This window comes from Tachysurus vachellii, chromosome 22 (genome assembly GCF_030014155.1).
Source record: "Tachysurus vachellii isolate PV-2020 chromosome 22, HZAU_Pvac_v1, whole genome shotgun sequence".
NCBI classification, from domain to species: Eukaryota; Metazoa; Chordata; class Actinopteri; order Siluriformes; family Bagridae; genus Tachysurus; species Tachysurus vachellii.
In genome coordinates this window covers 8,015,789-8,038,585 of record NC_083481.1, presented here as the reverse complement: position 1 = coordinate 8,038,585, position 22,797 = coordinate 8,015,789, and the positions used below count along the sequence as shown (strand labels likewise).

The 22,797-nt window shown below is 37.6% G+C and overlaps 1 protein-coding gene across 1 annotated transcript; it reads right to left on the bottom strand.

Annotated features, from left to right (window-relative positions):
• Window positions 1-14,463: 14,463 nt before the first annotated feature.
• On the bottom strand, window positions 14,464-22,005 carry pdhb (pyruvate dehydrogenase E1 subunit beta). Its single transcript, XM_060858408.1, has 10 exons — window positions 21,909-22,005; window positions 21,755-21,814; window positions 19,708-19,815; window positions 19,534-19,596; window positions 18,932-18,967; window positions 18,486-18,771; window positions 17,739-17,849; window positions 17,243-17,334; window positions 15,149-15,290; window positions 14,464-14,853 (listed from the first exon to the last, which is right to left on the bottom strand). Exons 1-10 carry the CDS (start codon window positions 21,942-21,944, stop codon window positions 14,705-14,707), a joined length of 1,083 nt encoding a protein of 360 aa, XP_060714391.1. The 5' UTR covers window positions 21,945-22,005; the 3' UTR covers window positions 14,464-14,704.
• Window positions 22,006-22,797: the final 792 nt, after the last annotated feature.

Here is a 22,797-nt window from a genome sequence, read left to right as displayed (position 1 = left end):
CTAGAATAATAGCCAGCTAGCCCCAAAAACAATCCCACCTCCTTTGTGGACTTGGGTCTCAGTCAGGATAAAATTGCTGCTTTCTTATCAATTTGGAGATGCCCCTGCCTGTGGCTCGATGGGTATCACATTGTATAGGCTACCAAAACTAACACAAAGCAATGCACTTGTGCAGTTCTTTCCGGTGGCCCAACAAGATCCATCAATTCTTTTGAAAGGGAACTTGATCAGTGGTACAATGCCAGCCAATAGAACCAGGCCATAAGACAGTGTTCAATGTTTTGAGCATTACCTTAGGTCATGGCATTTATGTGAATGTAAATGGCCACTTACCACCATACCTAAATATTTTTGGTTTGCTTTACAAACCCAAAGTACACCCCTCCATTTAAACAGTATTCTCTAATGGCAGTGGCCACTTGCAGCAAGATAATTCACTCTACAACACCTTAAAATAAAGAGCTCACGATTTTGACATGGCCTCAATCTGATCGAATGTCTTTGGAATGTGCTGCAAACAAGTCAGGCCTCACCTTGCAACTAACAGGACTGCTGCATCTTGGTGCTAGATAACACAACACACCTTCAGAGATCTTGTGGTGTCCATGCCTCCATGGGTCAGAGCTGGTTGGGTAGCACAAGGGGATCTACACAATATTAGGCAAGTGGTTACAGTGTTATGGCTGATCAGTATAACACATATTTGCATATGTAGTTCCATACATATATATCCATATAGACACACTATATGGTGAAACGTTTGTGAATATGCACCATAACACCCATATGTGGTTCTTCCTAAATACATATGGAATGACTTGGACCACAGGCCTCCTTGCCCTGACTTCACCAAAGCTCTATTGGCTGAAATTACACAAATTCTCATAACTATTTTTCAAAATCTAGTGGAATGCCTTCCCAGTAGAGTAGAGGTTATGACGTAAGTGAGGTGATTGTAAGGTTATTGTAGGAAATTTGGAGTAATAAAATGCCCCTAAAAGTATGTGATTTAACGTTGCTTAGGAGAAACCCAAAGTAGCTGAATATGAAGTGAGAAAGAGGAAATAATGGCTAAGCAGAAATGGGAATAAGAAGGCACAACTGCACTGATATGGAAAGGAAAAAAGAACACACACACACAAGTAAGGATGAGGTTTAGGATGAGTATTTACTCATAAAAAGATCATCACCTCCTTATATGGTAAGGTTTTACAGTGCATCATACAGGGCACATTGTCCTTTTGTTAACATGCCAAAGCCACGTGCTCTTGGATGAGATCAGCAATAAATACGTATGAGTCACTCAAGAAGAAGGAACAGGGGTGTGTAGATACATCACCAATCTTGATACCAGAAGGGTTGGATGGTCCATTATTATTCAAGTCTTTAGTGTAATGAACGAAAAGATCTGTGAGATACTCATGGATGAAAATGTCAAGTTTGTCAAGGAACCTTTTAACCATGAGTGAAATATCAACTAGGAACACAGAGAGTGAGAAAAGAACCAGAACATGAAGTATGGGAGAAACAAACAATGGGGCCGAAGGACTCACAGCATAGAGCAGATTCAACGAAATACTACTAACACTAAGAAAATATTAAAAGGACTACATAAATAGACTTTAAACAAGTATATAATGCTATGTTCAAAAAACCCTTAGAGTAAAATGAAGAAGAATCCGGAAATTGGGGCAAGCAATAGGCTTCTCAAGATGGTGACGTAAGAAGCAAGTGAGTTAAAGGATAATGGGAACATTTTAGACAGTGGAAAAAAAACAAGGCCTCCTGAGAATAATGGGAACCGACATAACCAGAGTACATGTGTAGAATTGTGATTGGATGCAATTAAAAGGGGAAGCACATGATTGTGTGATTGGACAAGGGCTCATAAGAGGAACATGCATGAAAATATTTGATACTGTAACCAGTGGAACCTCAGTGCAATTTGCATGTTTATGGCAGTTATACTCCCAGTACCAGCTAGTTAGTTTGCTGTATTGTTTGACTAATTCTAATAAACCAAACTCATCTGAATCCAGACTTCTTGAATCCAACAGTTTATTTATTTACAGTATCATAAAGATGAAACTGTACTGATGAAAGTTTGGTTTCAAAAGTCATCATACAAGTAACCTGGAAACACAAACAACTTTTAATTTTCTAAATATCATTAAAAACTGAAACTGTGGCTTTTCTGAAGCACCAAAAGTGTCTTGCGCATTAGATTTTACACATATGTACAATTTAAATAATGGGATAAAGGAATAAAGTAATAATTTACATTCTGCTTAAACATCAACAAATAAGAGCCCCTGTGAAAGTATATAATTTTGGGAGAACTTTAATTCCAATTCTTGCATAATATATCAAACAAACGTACTTATTTTCATAAAACTTGCCTTTTAAAGAAAGCGGTATTTAATTAAACATAAAATACTACAAGACAAAAACCGAAATGAATAATTCACTAAAAGATCCTTTAAGTACAACATTTCAATTTTACATATTAACAAGCAACTGAACAGTCTTTTTTACCAATCTATAAAATTGGAACCATTTGTGCATGATATGTACAATTATTGCCATAATTAGATGATATGCACATGATACTGACAGCAGGAACAGCTTACATACTGTGAGGCTGAATCTTGATTAAGAATATAAATTTGCAACAAGTGTAAATTTAAGGATAATACTGTGGAAAATGTATACTGGAAAAGGCCCACCAATTTGGTAATAGTCTTTATTGTTCCTAAAATGTATGGGGACTATTTATGCTGTATGATATTCACTGATCAGTTCATAAATGAATTTAAAAACATACAATCTGCTGGAATAATATACAGTGTAAAACAACAGATACACGAAAATCATTCACCCAAAATAAAAAAAATAATTAACATTTAACAAAAAATATACAAATTAATAAATAATAAAAAGAATAAAATATATGTGGTTTATTAAAAAAAAACATTTAGATACAAAATAGAACAAATTGTGTTAGTAAGACAAACTATATGTTTGAATTGGTGATGTTTTAGACGATTCTAATCTGGTAGCATTAAGCTTCCCTTATTTGATGTTTTACACTGGCCTTGTAGCTCCAGTGCACAACTCAGACAGCAAACTTGCCCTGGCTGATTTAATCCTGAATGATAACTGAATGATTTGTAATTCATTCTTTAATTTGTTTTACTAATGCTCTTTTATCTTCTGTTTGTATGCAGCATCAGGGCAGGACCCAATCTGCTGTCAGTCATGTCACAGACTGCAATACAGTCTGTGTAAAGTCCTTCTCATTACACATAATGTTGTCTGATAGATTTTTATCACACAAAGTAAGTCAGTGTGGTAAGCCTTACAAAACAAATTACAAAAATGTCAGACTTGTCTTGGCTCAGGGAAGTGAAGGTTTCACTTGAATGCACAAACTGTGTCTGAGCAGTCTGACAACACAGAAATGAAAACGAATAGATAGCAATATGGCCTCACAGTTTAGCTAACTTTGGATCAGCCTAAGAATTCAGATATTTGGTGCATTTCTGATTTGATTATTGCATTAATTATTCACTTGTCATTTGATATGACAGTTAATTATTGATCAGCACAAATAGGGTCGCCAAGAAATGGAGGAATAAAGTAATCTAATGATAGAGCATGAAAAACTGGACATGTTAATTGTAGGTCTAGAATTTGAGATAAGATAAGATAACATAAGATAAAATAATATAAGATAAGATAAAATAAGATAAGATAAGCTTTATTGATCCCACAGTGGGGAAATTCACTTATCACAGCAGCTCACAGACAGTTAAAGTGTAGGAATTAAAGACTTACGATAGGAAGAAAGAAAAGTTTAATCTAAAACAATATTAAAATAAATTAAATTATATCAAGATTGCACAATATAAAATAAAAATATTGCACAATAACAGTAATGCAGTGTTATAAAGTCTGACAGCCACTGGTATAAATGACCTGCAGTAGCGCTTCTTCCTACACTGGGGATGTAACAGTCTGCTGCTGAAAGAGCTACACAGGGTCTCCACAGACCCATCACCTCCTCCACAGAGTCTAATGGGCAGCCCAGGACAGAGCTGGCTCTCCTAACCAGCTTGTTCACTCTCCTTCTGCCCTGCTCTGTGCTTCCTCTCACCCAGCAGACTACAGCGTGGAGAATTGTGGAGGCCATCACAGTATTGAAACATGTCCTCATGTCCTGCACACTTAAAAAGGACCCTTGCATCAGGAACCCTTTCATCAGGATTATCCAGCCAGTCCAGTGATGCAGTTGTTTCCTTTTCCGAAAGTCAATCAACATCTCCTTCGTCCTACTAGTGTTCAAGTGCAAAGCCCTTGAAAGTCCTTGATGATGTCCCTATATTCTTGTTCATTCCCATCAGACACACATCCAACAACAGCTGTGTCATCTGAGAACTTTTGGAGGTGGCAGGTGGTCTTATAACTGAAGTCTGAGTTGTACAGTGTGAAAAGGAATGGGGAGAGCATTGTGCCCTGGGGAGCCCCAGTGCTGCAGACTACCACCCCAGCCACACAGTACACAATCTTACATACTGTGGTCTGTTGGTGGCAGTAGTCGATTGTCCATGCAGCCAGGTGATAATCCTCCCCTGACCGCTCCAGCTTCACACACAGCAATGCAGGCTGTATCGTGTTGAAAGCACTGGAGAAGTCAAAGAATAAGACTCACAGTCCTCTTGGTATTCTCCAGGTGGGGAAGTGCACGGTGCAGCAGGTAGATCACTGCATCATCCACACTGATGCCAGGCCGATATGAAAACTGCAGTGGGTCGAGCACTGTGCTCCCTAAGGAACGAAGGTGACAGAGGATGATCCTCTCCATGGTCTTCATCAGGTTGGAGGTTAAGGCAACAGACATGAAGTGTTTCAGCCCCCTGGGGTATGCAGTCTTTGGTACTGGAACCACACAGAAAGTTTTCCACATGATTGGGACCTTCTCCAGGCTGAGGCTCAGATTAAACATGTACCTGACCATCCTGACCATTTATGGGCAACAATCTAGGCCAGGGGTCGGCAACCCGCGGCTCCGGGGCCGCAAGTGGCTCTTTCATCCCTCTGTAGCGGCTCCCTGTAGATTTGGAAAATAAGTATTTAATTTAAATTTATTTTATTTTAGTTAGTTAGTTTTTAAAAAAAATGTAATTCTAAATTCTAAGATGATGATGATGATGCTCTTGTAACATTAAAATAAACCCTGTTTAATTTGTTTGTCGCTCAAAATATGCGTCATAACTGCCGACTTGCGAAACCCGACACACAGAAGCAGACGCATTTTTGGTTGGCTGCAGCCGGTTAAGTTAAAATTTTGATGTCATGAATACAAAGAGAACTCAATTAGACATTGAACATTTTATGTGAAAGTAACCTTCAACTCAGCGTCTTTTTTGTTAAGGTTAGTTCAAACTGGTCAAAATATTTTTGTTTGCCTGCAGCAATAAAATTTCGTTTACTCGGTAGCAGTTCATTGATTTCATAAATGCAACACACTACAGTTTTTTCTATACTTTCCATAAAGGTAAAAAACGATATATGTGGTGTTATCTTCATTTTAGATGTCAAAAGGGTTTTGTGGCTCCCTGAGGGTTTTTTTTCTGTGGGAAACGGGTCCAAATGGCTCTTTGAGTGTTTAAGGTTGCCGACCCCTGCTCTAGACCAAGGGTTCTCAAAACATTTTTGTAGCAAGGGAGCAGTTTATCTGAACATTTCCACACATAGAGCATTTTATTCCTGAACATTCAAGTAAAATACCACAGACTACTTTCTACGTCACAAAACATGCTGGTAGACGGGTTGGCTACACTAAATCGCTCCAAGGTGTGAATGTGCATGGTGCACTGCAGTGGACTGGTGTCCGATCTATACCGGATTCCTACCTCAGAATCCGGTATAGGTCGGACACCAGTCCACAACCAGCCTGTTTTGTGAAGTAAAAGGAAACCAGGGAGCTTGAAAGAAATACAAGGAGAACGTGCAAAATTCCACTACAGGCAGCACCCTCACCTCAGGAAAAAATCCTTATCCTTATATTTCTGAAACCTTATTTAAACACTAAAGTCAGAAGAATCTCCTGAACAGATCTGATGAAGCTTCCCCTTTTCTTTGTTTTTTCGTTTCATAACTCTATAGATTTTTTCATACAAACTATCCAAATAGGTAAAGCCAATTCATTTGTTTGTGTAATACACCAGACATTTAGGCTTGAGATCAAAAGATGGAGATGTCCTGTTACAAACATGTGCTATGTTCTATGTCATTTAACACATCTACATATAATAATATTTGCTAAATAAATAGCATGTATTTGAACAAAGAACAGAGTACTGGAGGAACTCATCAGAGCACCTGCTTAACCACCACACTTCAATGTATCATTAATACAATAGGAAAGCACTTTACATAATGTTTTTGTTGTAAGTTTATAAAATACTGTCATTACTTAAATAAAAAGAGTTTACGATATGTATCTGTTTCACCAATTGCTGGAGTGGAAAATGCAAATCCAACATTTTATTTCATAGAGTTATTTTTGCCTGTGCATCCTACACGACAATAGGCAAAAAATAGTTATTTAGCTTCTAAGCCAATGAAAAGGTGATTCATTGTACTATTTATGAATCAACAACACTGACAATAATAGCTGTGCTGTGCTATTTTTGCTTTGCTTCAAGCATGCAGCAATTCCACCTCCAAATATAAACTGCAAGCAACTGGTACACAGAAGAAGCAAACAAGCTTCTAATATAAAGTCTTGTTTGTCATAAAAGTAATAACAGATGTGATTATTAATCATTAGCAGATTTCCAAACCAACCATGTATCCCAAGCCTCCATTCTCCATTTGCAGCACTTCTCGGCTCCTTTCCAAATGAGCAGATTAACAGAGTCTGTGTGGACTTGCACTTTGATGTGACGAACAGCTGTGACAAAAGAAAAAAAATGTCAGTTTTGTTGAGATTTCGGTATAATCTAAAACTGAGGAATGTAGAACTGCAGCAAGTAATCTTGAAGTATGTACAAGATGTATAAGAAGTTTGCATTTATTAGTCACTCTCACTCATTTTCTACTGCTTATCCGAACTACCTCGGGTCACGGGGAGCCTGTGCCTATCTCAGGCGTCATCGGGCATCAAGGCAGGATACACTCTGGACGGAGTGCCAACCCATCACAGGGCACACACACACACTCTTATTCACTCACGCAATCACACACTACGGACAATTTTTTTCCAGAGATGCCAATCAACCTACCATGCATGTCTTTGGACCGGGGGAGGAAACCAGAGTACCCGGAGGAAACCCCCGATTCACGGGGAGAACATGCAAACTCCACACACACAAGGTGGAGGTGGGAATCGAACCCCCAACCCTGGAGGTGTGAGGCAAACGTACTAACCACTAAGCCACCGTGCCCCCTGCATTTATTAGTGTTCATGGAAATTAAAATGAATGAAATCTATGTTGTCAAGACTCAAAAAGCTACAACTATATGCACCAGTTCATGAGTTACCTTTTAGTGAACCATTATGTCAGTCTCTGCAAAGTGGGTGTAACCTCACCTAGTCAGTCCCAGTGAAGCAGACATAGTCTCCAACTTCTCCAAGACTTTTTTCTTTTACAGCTGACCTAATATTGCATAAAACTAAACTATGTTATACTGTATTATACTGCATTCATTTATAATGTGTTAACAGTTCTAAAGGTCTTAACAAAGGATACGTGTTAGTCACTGAACAGATGTGTTGAATTTGTTTAATGATCGTTGACTTTAAGACATTTTTATAATATACAGAAATATTTTGCCCTTGATCAACATTGAATATAAAATTTCAGATTTCATTTAATACCCATTGTTAACTGAATAGCAGATGCTGACACAGAAAAGGTTCAGTTTCTCAGACTGACTGTATAAAGGCATAATTAAATGCTGTATGTGTGTATAGATTTGAAACAATTTGGCTAAATTCAGTTGAGTTGATGAACTCGACACCAGGAGAAAGTAGGAAGCAAATCACACCTCTGCAATTTTTCAGTTTCCCAGTGACTGGTTTGAATTTGAAACCCATGCTCATTCCCCATCTGTTGCGGCAATATGGTGATCTGGAACTCGAGGCTGATGGACATATGGCATTGCACTCGGTCCATTTTTATGACATCTTTTTATCGTTTAAGCAAGGGCGGCACACCTAAACAAATGTAGCATAAAACCTGACTGTCCATGTTTTTGATTCATTTTAGACTCACAGTTAATTATGGAAACAGTAAAATGGGTTGGAAGAAGGGGGGGCACAGTGGCTTAGTGGTTAGCACGTTCACCTCACACCTCCAGGGTTGGGGGTTCGATTCCCGCCTCCACCTTGTGTGTGTGGAGTTTGCATGTTCTCCCCGTGTCTCGGGGGTTTCCTCCGGGTACTCCGGTTTCCTCCCCGGTCCGAAGACATGCATGGTAGGTTGATTGGCATCTCTGGAAAATTTGTCCGTAGTGTGTGATTGCGTGAGTGAATAAGAGTGTGTGTGTGTGCGCTGCGATGGGTTGGCACTCCGTCCAGGGTGTATCCTGCCTTGATGCCCGATGACGCCTGAGATAGGCACAGGCTCCCCGTGACCCGAGGTAGTTCGGATAAGTGGTAGAAAATGAGTGAGTGAGAGGGTTGGAAGAAGGACATCACAGAATGGCAAAGGTTGTCATTTGGTATGGCAAAAAGACCACCATTAGGGTTAGGACGAGGGTTTAATTATGCTGGCATAAACATTTGGGATTATTTGGCATAATGAGTTTTGTAGACTTTCTTTCATTATGTCTCAAAAGCACACCTAAATGCTAATTCAATGTAGGGCAAAGCATTCAATTTAGTACTGTTGCTGTTTAAAGCTCTTAAATAAAATGTTAATACCACAGGCAATTGAAAAGCTATACACTGTTCCTAAATATCTCAGCCTGATATGATCTGGTTGAGCAATTTTAAAAAAAAAACATCAAGAAGTTGCCTTTCAGCATTTCTTCTTAGGTGGAAGGTGAAATCATGATTAGTAATGCGGTGACCATCTTTTGCATAGAAAATCAAGTCAAGTCAAGACAAGCTTTTATTGTCATTTCAACCACATATAGCTGTTGTAGTACACAGTGAAATGAGACATGGGTCTTGTTTCTCCAGGATCATGGTGCTACATAAAACAAAGACAGAGCTATAAGGACTTAGTAAGTTAGTCCTAGATACATAAAGTGCATCTGTGCAACCTGGTGCAAACAGTGCAGAACAATAGACAGTGCAAACAAAAAATACAAGACAATACACAAAAACAGCGCAGACCAGTGTAAATACTGTATTTTCAATCAATATTATGTGTGCAGAAATACTGTAATAAACACATTAGTATTATAGCAGCAGTTACATGAGGTGTTGTAAAGCATTGTGCAAAATCGACTGAAATGTGAGACAGCATGTGCAAAGAGCAAAAACAGTGTGCAAAACAGCATGTAAACAGTTTGATGTGATGGTGCTATAGACATGGATGTAAATTGGAAGAGTGTGTACTTGGCGTGGGTCATTGCAGACCATACAGTTGATTGTGCATGTGTGTGTGTGTTGTGCTTGGTACAGTTCGGTTCAGTTATTAAGGAGTCTGATGGCTTGTGGAAAGAAAATGTTACACAGTCTAGTCATGAGGGCCCGAATGCTTTGGTACCTTTTTTCCAGATGGCAGGAGTGTGGTGTGGTGGTGCTGAAGATGCTGTTCCCGAATTCAGACTGACTGAGGTCTCCCTCAAGTCAGGAAGTGCAGGATCCAGTTGCAGAGGGAGGTGTTCAGTCCCAGCAGGCTCAGCTTCCCAGTCAGGTGCTGAGGGATGATTGTGTTGAATGTTGAACTAAAATCTATGAACAGCATTTGTACGTGTCTTTATTGTTCAGGTGGGTGAGGGCTAAATGAATGGCCATGGCAATGGCATCGTCCATGGGGTGGTTTGGACGATACGCAAACTGTAGGGGGTCCAGTGAGGGTGGTACTGTAGATGAGTCTTGATATGCCTCATGACGAGCTTCTCGAAGCACTTCATTACAATGGGTGTGAATGCGACCGGATGATAGTCATTGAGGCAAGACACTGTAGATTTCTTTGGGACGGGGACGATGGTGGTTGTCTTGAGGAACGTAGGAACAACAGTGCTGCTCAAGGAAATGTTGAAGATGTCAGTGAAGACATCCGCTAGCTGTTCTGCGCATTCCCTGAGCACCCTGCCAGGAATGTTGTCTGGTCCAGCAGCCTTCCATGGGTTAACTCTGCATAACTCTGGATAGACAGGGAGGGATGGTCTTCCTTGCTGCTACGTTGTTCTGCACTTCAAACCGAGCGTAGAAGTCAGCGCATCTGTGAGGGAGGCATCACTATCACAGGCAGGTGAAGCTGTTCGTGATCGCCTGTATGCCCTGCCACATGCACTAGGTGTCTCCGCTGTCCTGGGAGTGGCTGTGGATTGTCTGGGCATGAGCGTGTGAACAATGATTTTAATATTATACTAAATATAGTAGATTTTAATCCACCTAATATGAGACATGTCTGACTATAAATGTAAACGAATGTGGTTAAAAGGACAGTAGAATGGCCCTTAAAATTGCTACAAGAAAAATGTCTTTACACCACATACCTCCACATCATAATAGATAAACAACACTACACAACATATCTGTTCCGTCCCTTGTGCTGTGTAGGAACACAGCTTATTTTCCTAAACAGTAGCACTATCACCTTTGTCTATCCATTTAATCCTAGTCATCCCAACACCCATCCTCTCTAAACCCCATCCTGCTTCACTCACTTCAACCACCTTGCATTCTCGAGCCTCACTTATCAACTCTCTTCACACGTGTAACCTCCCACTTCACACCCTCATCTCCATCCCCATTCATACCAAGCCCCTCCATTTAAACCCCTTGCTCACATATCTCATCCCTCTTCATTCATCACAACTCCCCCTGCCATTCATGCAAATCTCCTCCCATTGTTGTCAATCGCTCACATATGAGTGTCACACAAGCTGTTACCCCATGCACCCAAAGCTCAATCTGTCAGATCCCAAAAACAAGAAAGTGAGACATATGTCACTTCTATAGTCTACACCCTGGTCCCACTACAGCACTCCTCACGCCTGCAGGTTATTGATCTCTTTCAAGCACTACTCTTACCATCCTGAAGCTCACCAGAAGTGCATTTTCATCAACTGACCAACCAACATGACCAAGCTTACTCTTTACCTACTGTGACTGTGGGCATGTGGTCGAGGGCTGGCTGTCATGGAGGAAAAGTGAATGACAAGAGTCTTTACATGTGTATGATTTACAGCATTCGATTTGTGTGCTTGTTTTCCATATTAGCAAGGTTCTGCTCTGACCTGAGCTGAAAGTGAGCTAAACAGTAGGATGCTGCAAATTTTTTATTTATTTATTTATTAAAATGTATTTATTTGGTGTGTGGGCTAAAGAGCTCTGAATGGCATAGAGCAGGAAAAGTATGCATTAATAAAATTAACAGCATAGCTGCCACTTGTATCCCATGACAACTGAACCTTTATTTCCCACTACAACAACAAAGGTTGTCACATACACACTAAAAGGAAATGTTAAAGCTCTACTGATCCCAATTTCCCCAAAAAGCCTTAATCCCTACCAAGGTGTCTGGCTCTGAGCTCTGTGGGGGTTTTCTTCCTCTGTTGCCTTAGGCTTGCTAACCAGGAGTTAAGGCTCAACAATTGCATCTCTGGGATAATTCATATTATCAAAGACATTTCAAAGTTTTTTTTCCCTCAACATCACTTCATTAGCCTTTAGAGATTTTTTTTAATTGATTTAAATTTTAAATCGTTATCATAAGTTGCCTGGTTCAGAATAAGCTCCACCTGACTATGTCGCATATATAAATATGGCCGCGTAATATGCTTAATGAGGCTGAATACATAATAGCTCTCTGTAGGTTTTACATATAGCATTATATTAAACGTATCATACTTAAAATACTATCTTAAACACTGTGCAAAAAATGTCAGAACGTCATTTCAAATTCATGATCAGGTTGCTGTAGCAACATAGTATATTTGTGGTGTAATCAGAAGTGACCTTGAATTAAATGATCAAAATTATTCACAAAAAAGACTACTGGCTACTTATATGAAAAAAAAACAAACAAACAAACCAGGAAATATTTATCAAACGGAAATACAAATTACAAATGAAGACGCAGCAGTATAAAAGCCAGTTTGATTATAAAATATTCAACAATGACTGCAGTAACAACTAAGAAATCACATGTCGTTCTATTAAGATCGCCCCCAAAATGACAGTTTTTTTGTGATTGGACAGTTATAGCTTTTCAGTGTAGAATAAATGAAATGTAGTGCAGAAATTATTTGCTGTAAATGTATTTGGTGTGGTTTTATTTAAGATATTACTGCTATGATTTGTCAAGTTCTTCGAATGTAGTGAGTGATTATGCATCATTCTTCTTTTGAGAACCATAAAAGTTTTTTTTAAACTTATATAGCTTTTTCATATTAACTAATTGCCTTTTTTTTACATATACATAAATAAAGCCACATTGCAATGCATAATTGTGTAGAGAGTAGAACTGCAGCTGTGTTGTAATGAAATGATATGCATTTTATTACTGTATCGGTATATTACACACTACATATGAAACTATTAGAAGGCAGGGTCAATTCATTTATTTTGTGCCATACACCAGAGGTATTTGGGTTTCAGTTAAAACCTGAATATGAAATGAACGTTCATAATTTTTTAATTTTTAAAGCTTTATTTCCAGGTATTTCCATCTAGATGTGTTAAACAACATAAAATATTTCATCAGACCACCTAATTTTTAACTGAACAAAAGAATAGGAACAAATAAGTATTTATGTAAATGAAAGTAAATAACACTTAATACTCTATTTGGTATTTGCAAATCCCTTGCTTGTAATAACTGCACCAAACCTGCAACTCACCGACTGCACTCACTGACTTACTGCAGCCTCTTTCAGTCTCTGCTTCAGTCCCCTTCTCTTGCTGCATGATAAAGTTCCACTTGATGAACATGGCTGCATTTATTTATAAAATGGGAGACAAAATGTTCCTGTAAACTTCTTCCTGCTGGTACCATCATTAATAAAGATGAATGAGGCTGTTCCAGAAGCAGCCATGATACTACCACCACCATGCATCAAGGGTGAGCTCCTTTGTTTTCGATCATAAGCAGATCCTTTCTTTGTCCATACATTCCATCAGTTTGGTAGGGTTTAAACTTTGTGGATTATCTTTGTATTTCTTTTTGAATACCAGTCTTGCCTTCTGATTCTTATTGCTATTGAGTGGTTTGTATCTTCTGGTATGTCCTCTCTACTTCTGCTCTCTAAGTCTTCTTCAAACAGTGGATTGTGATACCTTTATCCCTGCCCTCTGGAGGTTATCATTAATATCACTGTTTTCTTTGGGTTTTTCTTCAGTGAGCTCTCAAAGTTTCTCTCATCAGCTGTTGTTTTCCTTGGTCAACCTGTTCAGTATCTGTTGCTGATCACACCAGCGGTTTCTTTCCTTTAAGGACATTTTATATAGTTGTATTGGCTATACCCAACGTTGCATCAATGCTTCTCATTGATTTCGGATCTTTTCTCATGTTCAAAATGACTTGCTTTTCTCTAGAAAACACCAGGAAATAAAAGCTGCAAATCTAAATTTTCTTATATCCATTTTTTGATCTAAAGCCCAAATGTTCTCACTATAGAACAAAAAACAAACAAGTTGTTATTCCAGTAGTTCAGGAAGAAACTGTATCTGTAACCTCAAGACTCACAACCCACAAATATTGCTAGTAAAATGGTTGCTTCTTTCTGAGGCCACTGATTCATGTGGTTTTTGCTCCCCCCACCCCCCAAAATGCTTCTATGAAGGACTTCATAGTGTAATTGTGTAAAGAACTTGAGTTTTAAAGATTGGGAAAGTGAAAAGATGAAAGTATAACATCGGAAAAACAATACCATCTTTTCATTTTTCTACCTTTTTTTATTCTTAAAATCGAACCAGTTCCGCCTACCTTGAGACAGTATGTCAGAGAAATCTCAAGGCTCAAGCTTTGCCCTGCCAAGCCTTCCAAACTTATTTGCATTCGTATTGCATAATTTACCAAATATTGCTCTATGAATTTTATTTTAATAAGTCTCTGTGCCATGGCACCAGTTCAACTCTGTCTACACAAACAGTTTTTCTTTATTAATTATTTTGGAGGAAAAAAAATTTATTTCTATTTAATAAATGAGTATTTTGCATAAAATCTTACTGCACTCCTAGCAATCAAGGACATTTCTTTCCATAGATGATTGACGTTGAAAGGATTAAGTGGTGTATAAGTTTAGATATTAAGAAGAACAATACACAAAGCCTGGTTTTACCCACTGGTAATAAATATCCTTTTTATGACAAAAGGCATCTTGCAGATACAACAAGACATCCACTGGTTAATTGGTTGAGACTCATCATGTAACAGAAAGACCATTATACACATTTGAGATTCTAAAGTATTCTTAGTACATCCTTTCTGGCTTATTATTTGGTAGCTGGGGGACTCGCAACAGAGTTTAGAGCAAAATTTCCTGAAAGTGTGTAAAAACAGTGTTTTGCTGCCTACAACACATTCAGTGTCTTTTTCACTGCAAAGATGATGTCTTTGATTTGTGGTGTGCTGTTGTCCTCCAAAATCTTTGCATATGGCATGGGGATGTCCACTCCAGTAACACGGACAGCAGGGGCATCCAGGTAGTTGAAAGCGGGACCTACAGTTATAAGAATGGTATAGAATACAGTTGAGCAGGTGGACATTATGTTTACAATATAGATGATACAACAGAGCAAATAAAACCTTTAGCAAAAACCTTTAACATTAACAACAATTACCTTTATTACTAACAACAATTACTGTAAAATATTTAGCAAATTCCATGTGTTAGACAACGAATACATGCTGGATGTTGGACAGAAAAGAACACATGACTTGAATCTATGGGGCTTAAAATGGAGCAGTAAAATAAAAAAAAATGTAACATTTTAAACATAAACCCAAATAGTTACCTTCCATGATTCTGGCACAAATCTCAGCACCGACTCCAAACTGGGGCCATCCTCCCTCAACTGTTATCAGGTGGTTGGTTTTCATCACACTGGTTTCGATAGTTTCTACATCAAGGGGTCTGATGGTGCGCAGGTTTATAACCTGTAAACCAATACCAAATAACCAAAACCAAGACAGCACTTAATATCAACAAGAAAATACAAACTTTAATCCCTGGCATTTGTGTGTGTGTTTTATGCTTCTTTATTGGTCCACAAGATGTTGTTCCAGAACCACAGGGTTTTTTAGATGTTTCTGGCAAACTCTAATTTGGTTTTCCTGTTTTTGAGGCCTACCAATGGATTTCATCTCTGTGGTAAACCCTCTGTATTGGTGAGGTGTCTTGAGTGTTGACTTTGACATTGTATGACTTATAACACAAGATAACTTTAGCAGGGTTCACCACAGTTGCTTTGTGGCCTTTCGGGCCAGAGCTCACCAGTGCATTCTTTCAATTTAACAGTGTACCAAATAGTAACGTATAGATTTGGTTAATTTGGTGATTTGTTAATGCCATCTCTGGTCTGTTTGTTCACTGGCAGCGACGAGTCTACGGACTTCACATTCCAAGTTAAAAGCTATTGCACGCTTTTATATACTTTCTTGTAAAAACATTATGAAGGAATAACAGACATTTGGCCTAGAATAACAACAGACAATTGTCAAATTACTTTTGTTACTTTAAAAACGGGGCCACTGAATATATAAATTGCTGTAATTTCTACACTGTTCACCCATTTTGTATACCCTTAAAATTAAAGCTGAAACTTCTCCATTTTCATTATTTAATTTCACAACCAAAGCACTGAAAAACAGCTAAAATCATAACTTTGTCAATGTCCAAGTATTTATGGACGTGACAGTATGTGTTCATTACAGTACACTTCAAATGAAAAAAATACTACTGAGTGACAGACATTTTCAGGACCAGATCAATAATAATAATAATAATAATAATAATAATAATAATAACTAGAACGCACATTTCCTGAAGAAAATGTGAATGGTGCTTGCACGTGGGAAATCCCGGAGGCTAGTTGAGATGAGCATGTGACGTCATCTGAATACTCTTGAGGAAGTTTTCCTCACTGTGCTGTGTTTTGATATAATCACATGTCCATGTTGTGCTAATTTTTTATTTTCACGTGACATCACGTGACGTCATCAAAATACATGTGAGGAAGTTCCCCTCATTGTTGTGAGTGTTTTGATATGTCACATGTCCATGTTGTAAAAAGTTTTTTAATTTTTTCATATTTTGGGGCGGGGCTGCGGCACAACCGAAAGGCCAGTCAGTACACCAATTTAAAAGTTTGCTCAGAGTATCACCCTAAAGGAGCTGGCCAAGCTTGGTGTATATAGTTCGAAAGCTTGCCGAGTTATAAACCTCCAAAGTTTATAATGGGAGTTTATGGGGGAAAAAAGGCCATTTTGAGACCCGCTACCGGAAGTACCGGTACTCGGATCGCATATAAAAGTCATAGCACACCTCTCCTCAATGAGCCGGTCGATTTGACACCTCATTCATGGGTCTAGGACAAAAGCTGCGGGACAAGTTACGCGCCGAAGTTTTGTCCAGCACAATAGTAATAATGTTGCTTTGCAAGCACCATTAATAATAAAAAAAAAAACACATAGTAAGACATTCAAAAATAAAAAGTATGATTTTTTTTAAACAGCTAGCAGTGAGCAGGTGGTTGGCTGGCAGTAGTAAATGTGATAGTCTGACAGTAAGCACTTTATGGCCATGTTTGGCAACAGAAGTATCAGACACTCTACAATAAGACAGAAGTCTGAATTATGAGCTTAATATGTTTGTTTAAACTGCTGTTTGGGTAAGAAGTCTGCTTTTTATTCTGAACAGTGTTATTCATCCAAATTGCTAATATTCGTTGTGTGCACTCACTATGCCCATTTGGCAGGATTACACTGGTGAATGAGGAGGTAATGAAGCAGCTAGCTTATATTCATCTGTTGGGAGAGGGAATTGTTTGGTCTCCAAAAAAATGATGCATTTTAACTTGTGCATCATTTAGCTAAAACTTGCATCTTACCTCACAGTCAATCCCCTCTTTGGCCAGGACAGCAGCAGCATCAAGACAATGACCAACCATTCGGGAATGTGAGACGAGAGTGATGTTACTTCCTGATTAAAACACAGATATAGACCACAAAATGGGTCATGCATCATAACTGTAAACGTGAAAATACCCAGATGATACACACCCTGATAAGAGGGGTAAACAAATTGAAACACTAATCTGAAAACATGAGAGAAATCTAAACTTCATTTGAAGTGCAATGGATCCCTTAAACAAATGGCATATAAATTATTCATTACAATTATTTGTGAAGCTGAATAAGTAAAGCTACATACTATATGTGCAGGTCTTTTCGTTATTAGTGGAATTATTTAGCCTACATTTAAATAAGTTGCTACATTTAGATAAGTTTATCTCGAATAAAGCATGACCGTGGCAAGAAATTAAAGGTCTAATCTAAAACATCAGAGATAGCGACATGTCTGGTTGCCATGTAGGCCTCACTTACCTGATCTCTCAATTTTTGCCTTTCCGATGGGGATGGTGAAGTCTTTGGACAGTGCTTCCTCAGACAAATCAAAGGCCACACCGTACATCAGCTCATTTTCCAGTAAAACCACTGTGTGAATATTAAAGAGAAAGGATTTTGAGTTTGATTATAGATAGGATTGAGGGAATTATTTGTTATATACAATAGTGTCATAGCCCTCATATAGCTACATAAGAACCAGGTGGAAAATTATATTTGAAGTTGAAAAGGTAGACTCTAGTCCTATGCTTTAACCAGATATCAAAAGATTATCAATAAATAAATAATAAATAAGGTTCATAATATCTCCAATGGGCTTAACAGTGAGTGTTTTTTTCATGTTGGCTTCTTACCAAGCAAATCATCACATCATATTTGAACACAACAAAACGCTAACATCGTAGCTAACAACAAAGTCATGATGCCATAAAGTTTTGCTAAGAACACCAGTAAAACGGTCTATAAAATTATAGTTAGACTAGAGTTCATATTATTCCAAAGCATTGGGTGATATGGGATTTATGTAATGTTGATAAACAGATTTGTTTTTTTTTTTAATAAATACAGCTGGGTTCAAGCTACCAGCTACAACACATTGGGGAAATGCTAATGATGGAACATCTTAGACTGTTTTAAGTTGTTTCAAGAAAACACCACAATAACCAGCAAAAATCTTGAACATGTATTAATAATTTTAATCGAGTATCAGTTAGTGTATTATCTTACCTGGATTATCATCACGAATGGCTGATTTAAGGAGCCCCCTGGCATCCTCTGCATTCCAGGGACTTATGACCTTTAACCCAGGACAGTGGCCATACCAGGCAGCAAAACACTGCGAGTGCTGTGCCGCTACTCCAGCAGATGCACCATTGGGCCCTCGGAACACAATGGGCACAGACTGCAGCCCGGCTGACATGTAGTACGTCTTTGCAGCAGAGTTGATAACCTGGTCGATGGCTTGCATGGAGAAATTGAAGGTCATGAACTCACAGATTGGCCTCAGTCCTGCCTGAAAACATATAATATGGAAATCAGATCATAGTTAGTTACTTGTCATATTTTAAAAGGTTCTAGGTAGACAATAAGTTGATAAGGACCTGGTAATATCCCTCCTTGATTCCCTATACATGGGCTATTATACGTATATATATATAAATATGTGAACTCACCATGGCTGCACCAACAGCAATGCCAGCAAAACCCATCTAAAAAAATAAAAAATAAAAAAAATTATTTTTACTTAAATGATGGTTATATAGATTATAACCATTTAGTTCTGTTTATGTAACATAGTAGACCCTGGTTAGATTACAAAAATTTCAAATGTCACTGAATAGTTTTATTGTAATAATTCACAAGTCATTAATAATGTGATTAAATGAAGCAAGGAAGTCAAACCCATAGATTCACAATCTATATATATATATATTACCATTCCAGCAGTTATATTTCATGGTATCTGCTCATTACATGAACAACCGGCTGCATCAAAAAACCTCCTCTAACATATGACTGTGGCTTTTCGTTTGTCCCATGAGCCTCACAACATACTGTCCATGCTACCTGGAATTTCTTTATTCATTTATATTTTCAGTAACAAGCGCCCACAAAAACAACAACAAAAAAGGTCTTTATTATTATTAGTCTTTCAAAAATAAAAATCTAGTGCAATGTTCTGTCTATTAAAAAACAATTAACATTTGCTTTCAGGTGCTACAGTATCTGCAAAAACATGCTGGGACTTGATGAGGACATGACAAATCCTGCTTACCTCTGAGATGGGTGTGTCAATGATGCGTTTATCTCCATACTTCTTCCAAAGACCTCTGCTCACCTGTATATTGACAGTGCAATACCAATTTCACCAAAATGGCTGATAATAAAATGTAAAAAAAACTGTTTTGCTTAATGACCAAAAAATCTCAACACCACCAAATTCTCTGACCTTGTAGGCTCCGTCGTACTGTGCAACCTCTTCACCAAGCAGAAACACACGCTCATCCCGCTCCAGCTCTTCGTCCAAAGCCTGGTTAAGAGCATCCCTCACAGTTACCTGCAATAAATAACAACATACATGAATATTGGCCCAAACTCCTCAAGCAGGCCCAGAACATTTTCCTCCTCCATACTTTACTGCTGTCACTATGTATTCCAAAATGTAGTGTTCTGCTGGCATCCACCAAACTCTGATTTGTCTGTCACACTGCAAGGTAGTGAAGCATGATATTTCACTGCAGAGAACTAATTTCCACTGTCCCAGAATCCAGTGGTGGTGAAGCACCAAATCTTTCCATAAAAACACATTTCAAACCTACCAAAACACAGTTCTTGTGCTGATGTTTCTTCCAAAGGCAGGTTGGTGCTCTGTAGTGAGTGATGTGTTGTTGAGTGATGTAAAGTAATTTTTATGTGTTGTGTGCTTTATCACCTGGTAATCCATCTATGTGACACATAATCTAATCACTTTGTGGCAGAGCTGTTGTTGATCATAGAGGTTTCCATATAACAACAGTGGTTGATCAGGACAGACAAAATAACCCATAATGGGATTCTGTGATGCAGCCAAACACAAAGCTTGAGATGAAGGTCATTTTCCTGTAATTGTGAGTCCTAGAGTGTTTTATTCCTCTTATACTACAGTGATTTGGCAATAGGTTCAATTTCTAATTTATTACTGAACAACTTCTTGTGCTTTTAATAGTCATATTTAGTGTCATGGAATGTCCAGAAGACATGTTAATTCCTGTTAGTTCTGGTCAGTGTCACCTTTTTTTATATTGAAATCTGGATTTAAAAAATAAAAACATTTTTTTTATATATATATATATATATATATATATATATATATATATATATATATATATATATATATAAATAATTTATTAAAATCTCACTTTTAAAGTACAAGTACTTCTCCATGTTTGTTCTTGCTACAGAACCCTGCTAGTACCACCTAGCTTTGACCTTAGTAACATAAATCAGTTGCTGAAAAAGTGGCTTTTGCAACATTGTTGATATGATAAAATACTGATATCAATAGATATTCATATCGTCCTAAACTACTAATCGCTGTACGCATCAGTGCTTTTCAACTGTTTTATAATCACCCAAAATTAAAGACTGTCATGTTACAGAGGAACTGAAATGTCCTACATCCTGAACCCTCTTGTGTTTGGGAAACTTAGTTACATCATTCAAAACACAAATTCTGCACAAATAAATAAAGATCAATGATTAGATGTCCTTTATGACATGTTTTATAGAATCTGGTTATTGTTAGGTTCAGTTTAAGTAGAGTGAGTGCATGTCCCCGTGAATTGGTAGCTACTATAAAAGTAATAACATAGTACAGTGATTGTATTATTATTGTATTAGTTTTGTATTTATAGTATTAGTATTGTATTTATAATATTTATTGAATTAGTATAGTAGTAGTATTGTAATTATTGCATTTGTATTGTATTTATTAAATTAGTATAGTATTTATTGTATTAGTATTGTATTTATTGAATTAGTCTGAGCTAAAGTCAAACCTTCTGAATCTAGAATCAGAGCTATGACTTCACTGTTTCTCAAACAGGTAGCTTTTTCCCTTCTTAGCAACACACCTCTACCAGGAGCTCTGCTTTTTCTTGTTATAGGGATATATTTGACATGGAACATACATACATACATACACACACACACACACACACACACACATACATACATATACATATATACATATATACATATATATATATATATATATATATATATATATATATATATATAAAGTCGAATATAACCGTCCAATAACACTAAACACACCGCTGTAGTGATTGTGCATAGTTATAACCAAAAGTAAGGATACATAATAAACAGAAAGCTCGTAAATATGTATCACATGAGCAATGAATACATGTAATAACCAGTTTAAAGTCTGGTGTGATTTCTTTCTGCCCTTGACTTGTTATTAAAGCAATAATTAAGGCGTTAGCATCAATGCTAACCTGCACAGAAGCAGAGGGCGTCCTGTGAAAGTCCCTCCGTATGACGGCTGAAACGGCGCCCTGTAACAACAACACAGCAGTTTATAAAGAATATTCCTTATACATTATAAACCCGACGTTCATTTAAAAAAATACATAAAAATGTGTCATTAACCTTCCCAGTGCGAAGAAAACTCCTCAGCGACGCCATCTTTGTTTTTACTGTCCCACTGTCCTCTATTCGGAGGCGGGGCTGTAAAATTCTATTATCCAATGAAAAAATGAGCCGCAGGGCAAAACGTTATATCCAATGAGAAAATTGAGTTCTTGATAAGAACCAATCAGAGTGAGGTTTGGAAGATGCCGGAACTAAACCGGAAGCTGGCTGGGATATTGGCATGCTAAGGGCACTAGCCTTCTGCTAAATAAATATAAATAAGTTGATGTTGCATCTTTTAACATTTAAATCTGCTTCTTGTATTAGTTTGAAATGTATAATTGAAAGTATAAATTAAAAATGAAGTATAATTAAAAATATTATTGATATGAAGTACTGTGTAAAGGTTATAAAGTGTTTAAATGCTATAAAAACAACACACAATCTTTATTTGTGTTTTTAATGATCATGATGACAAATACAGACAGGTCCATACATACACTGACAAAGCTATTAGACAAAGTTGTTTAACTGTCCACCACGGTGTATTTTTTGTTGTATTAAATGAAGGTTAACATTAGCATTAGAAAGACCAAACAAATCAGACGAACTTTAAAACTAAGTGTATCTTTACTTTTTTATATTTTGGTTGGAAATCCTTTGCATTCGATAACCGCATATGAATCACTGGATACTGGGTTCCTCCCCTGGACATAATCTGATAACAAACTTTACTGCAGCTGTATTATTCTGTTCCTGTTTGTTTTCTGTGGGATTTTGTGCCTCAAGTTTTGGCTTCAGAAAGTGAAATTCATGCTCAGTGGCCTTTAGGTCAGGTGATTCACTTGGACATTGCAGAACTTATTTCATTTGCTTTCTAAGTATGTTCAGGTCATTTTCCATTTGC

What these genes read in the sequence shown, in the direction of transcription:
- pdhb (XM_060858408.1), bottom strand. Translation starts at nt 21,944, where the DNA reads ATGGCGTCGCTGAGGAGTTTTCTTCGCACTGGGAAG. An exon ending in AGTACGACGGAGCCTACAAG is followed by an intron (nt 19,597 to 19,707) that starts GTCAGAGAATTT and finishes GTCAATATACAG; the next exon opens with GTGAGCAGAGGTCTTTGGAA. An exon ending in GGCAAAAATTGAGAGATCAG is followed by an intron (nt 17,335 to 17,738) that starts GTAAGTGAGGCC and finishes TGTTTTAATCAG; the next exon opens with GAAGTAACATCACTCTCGTC.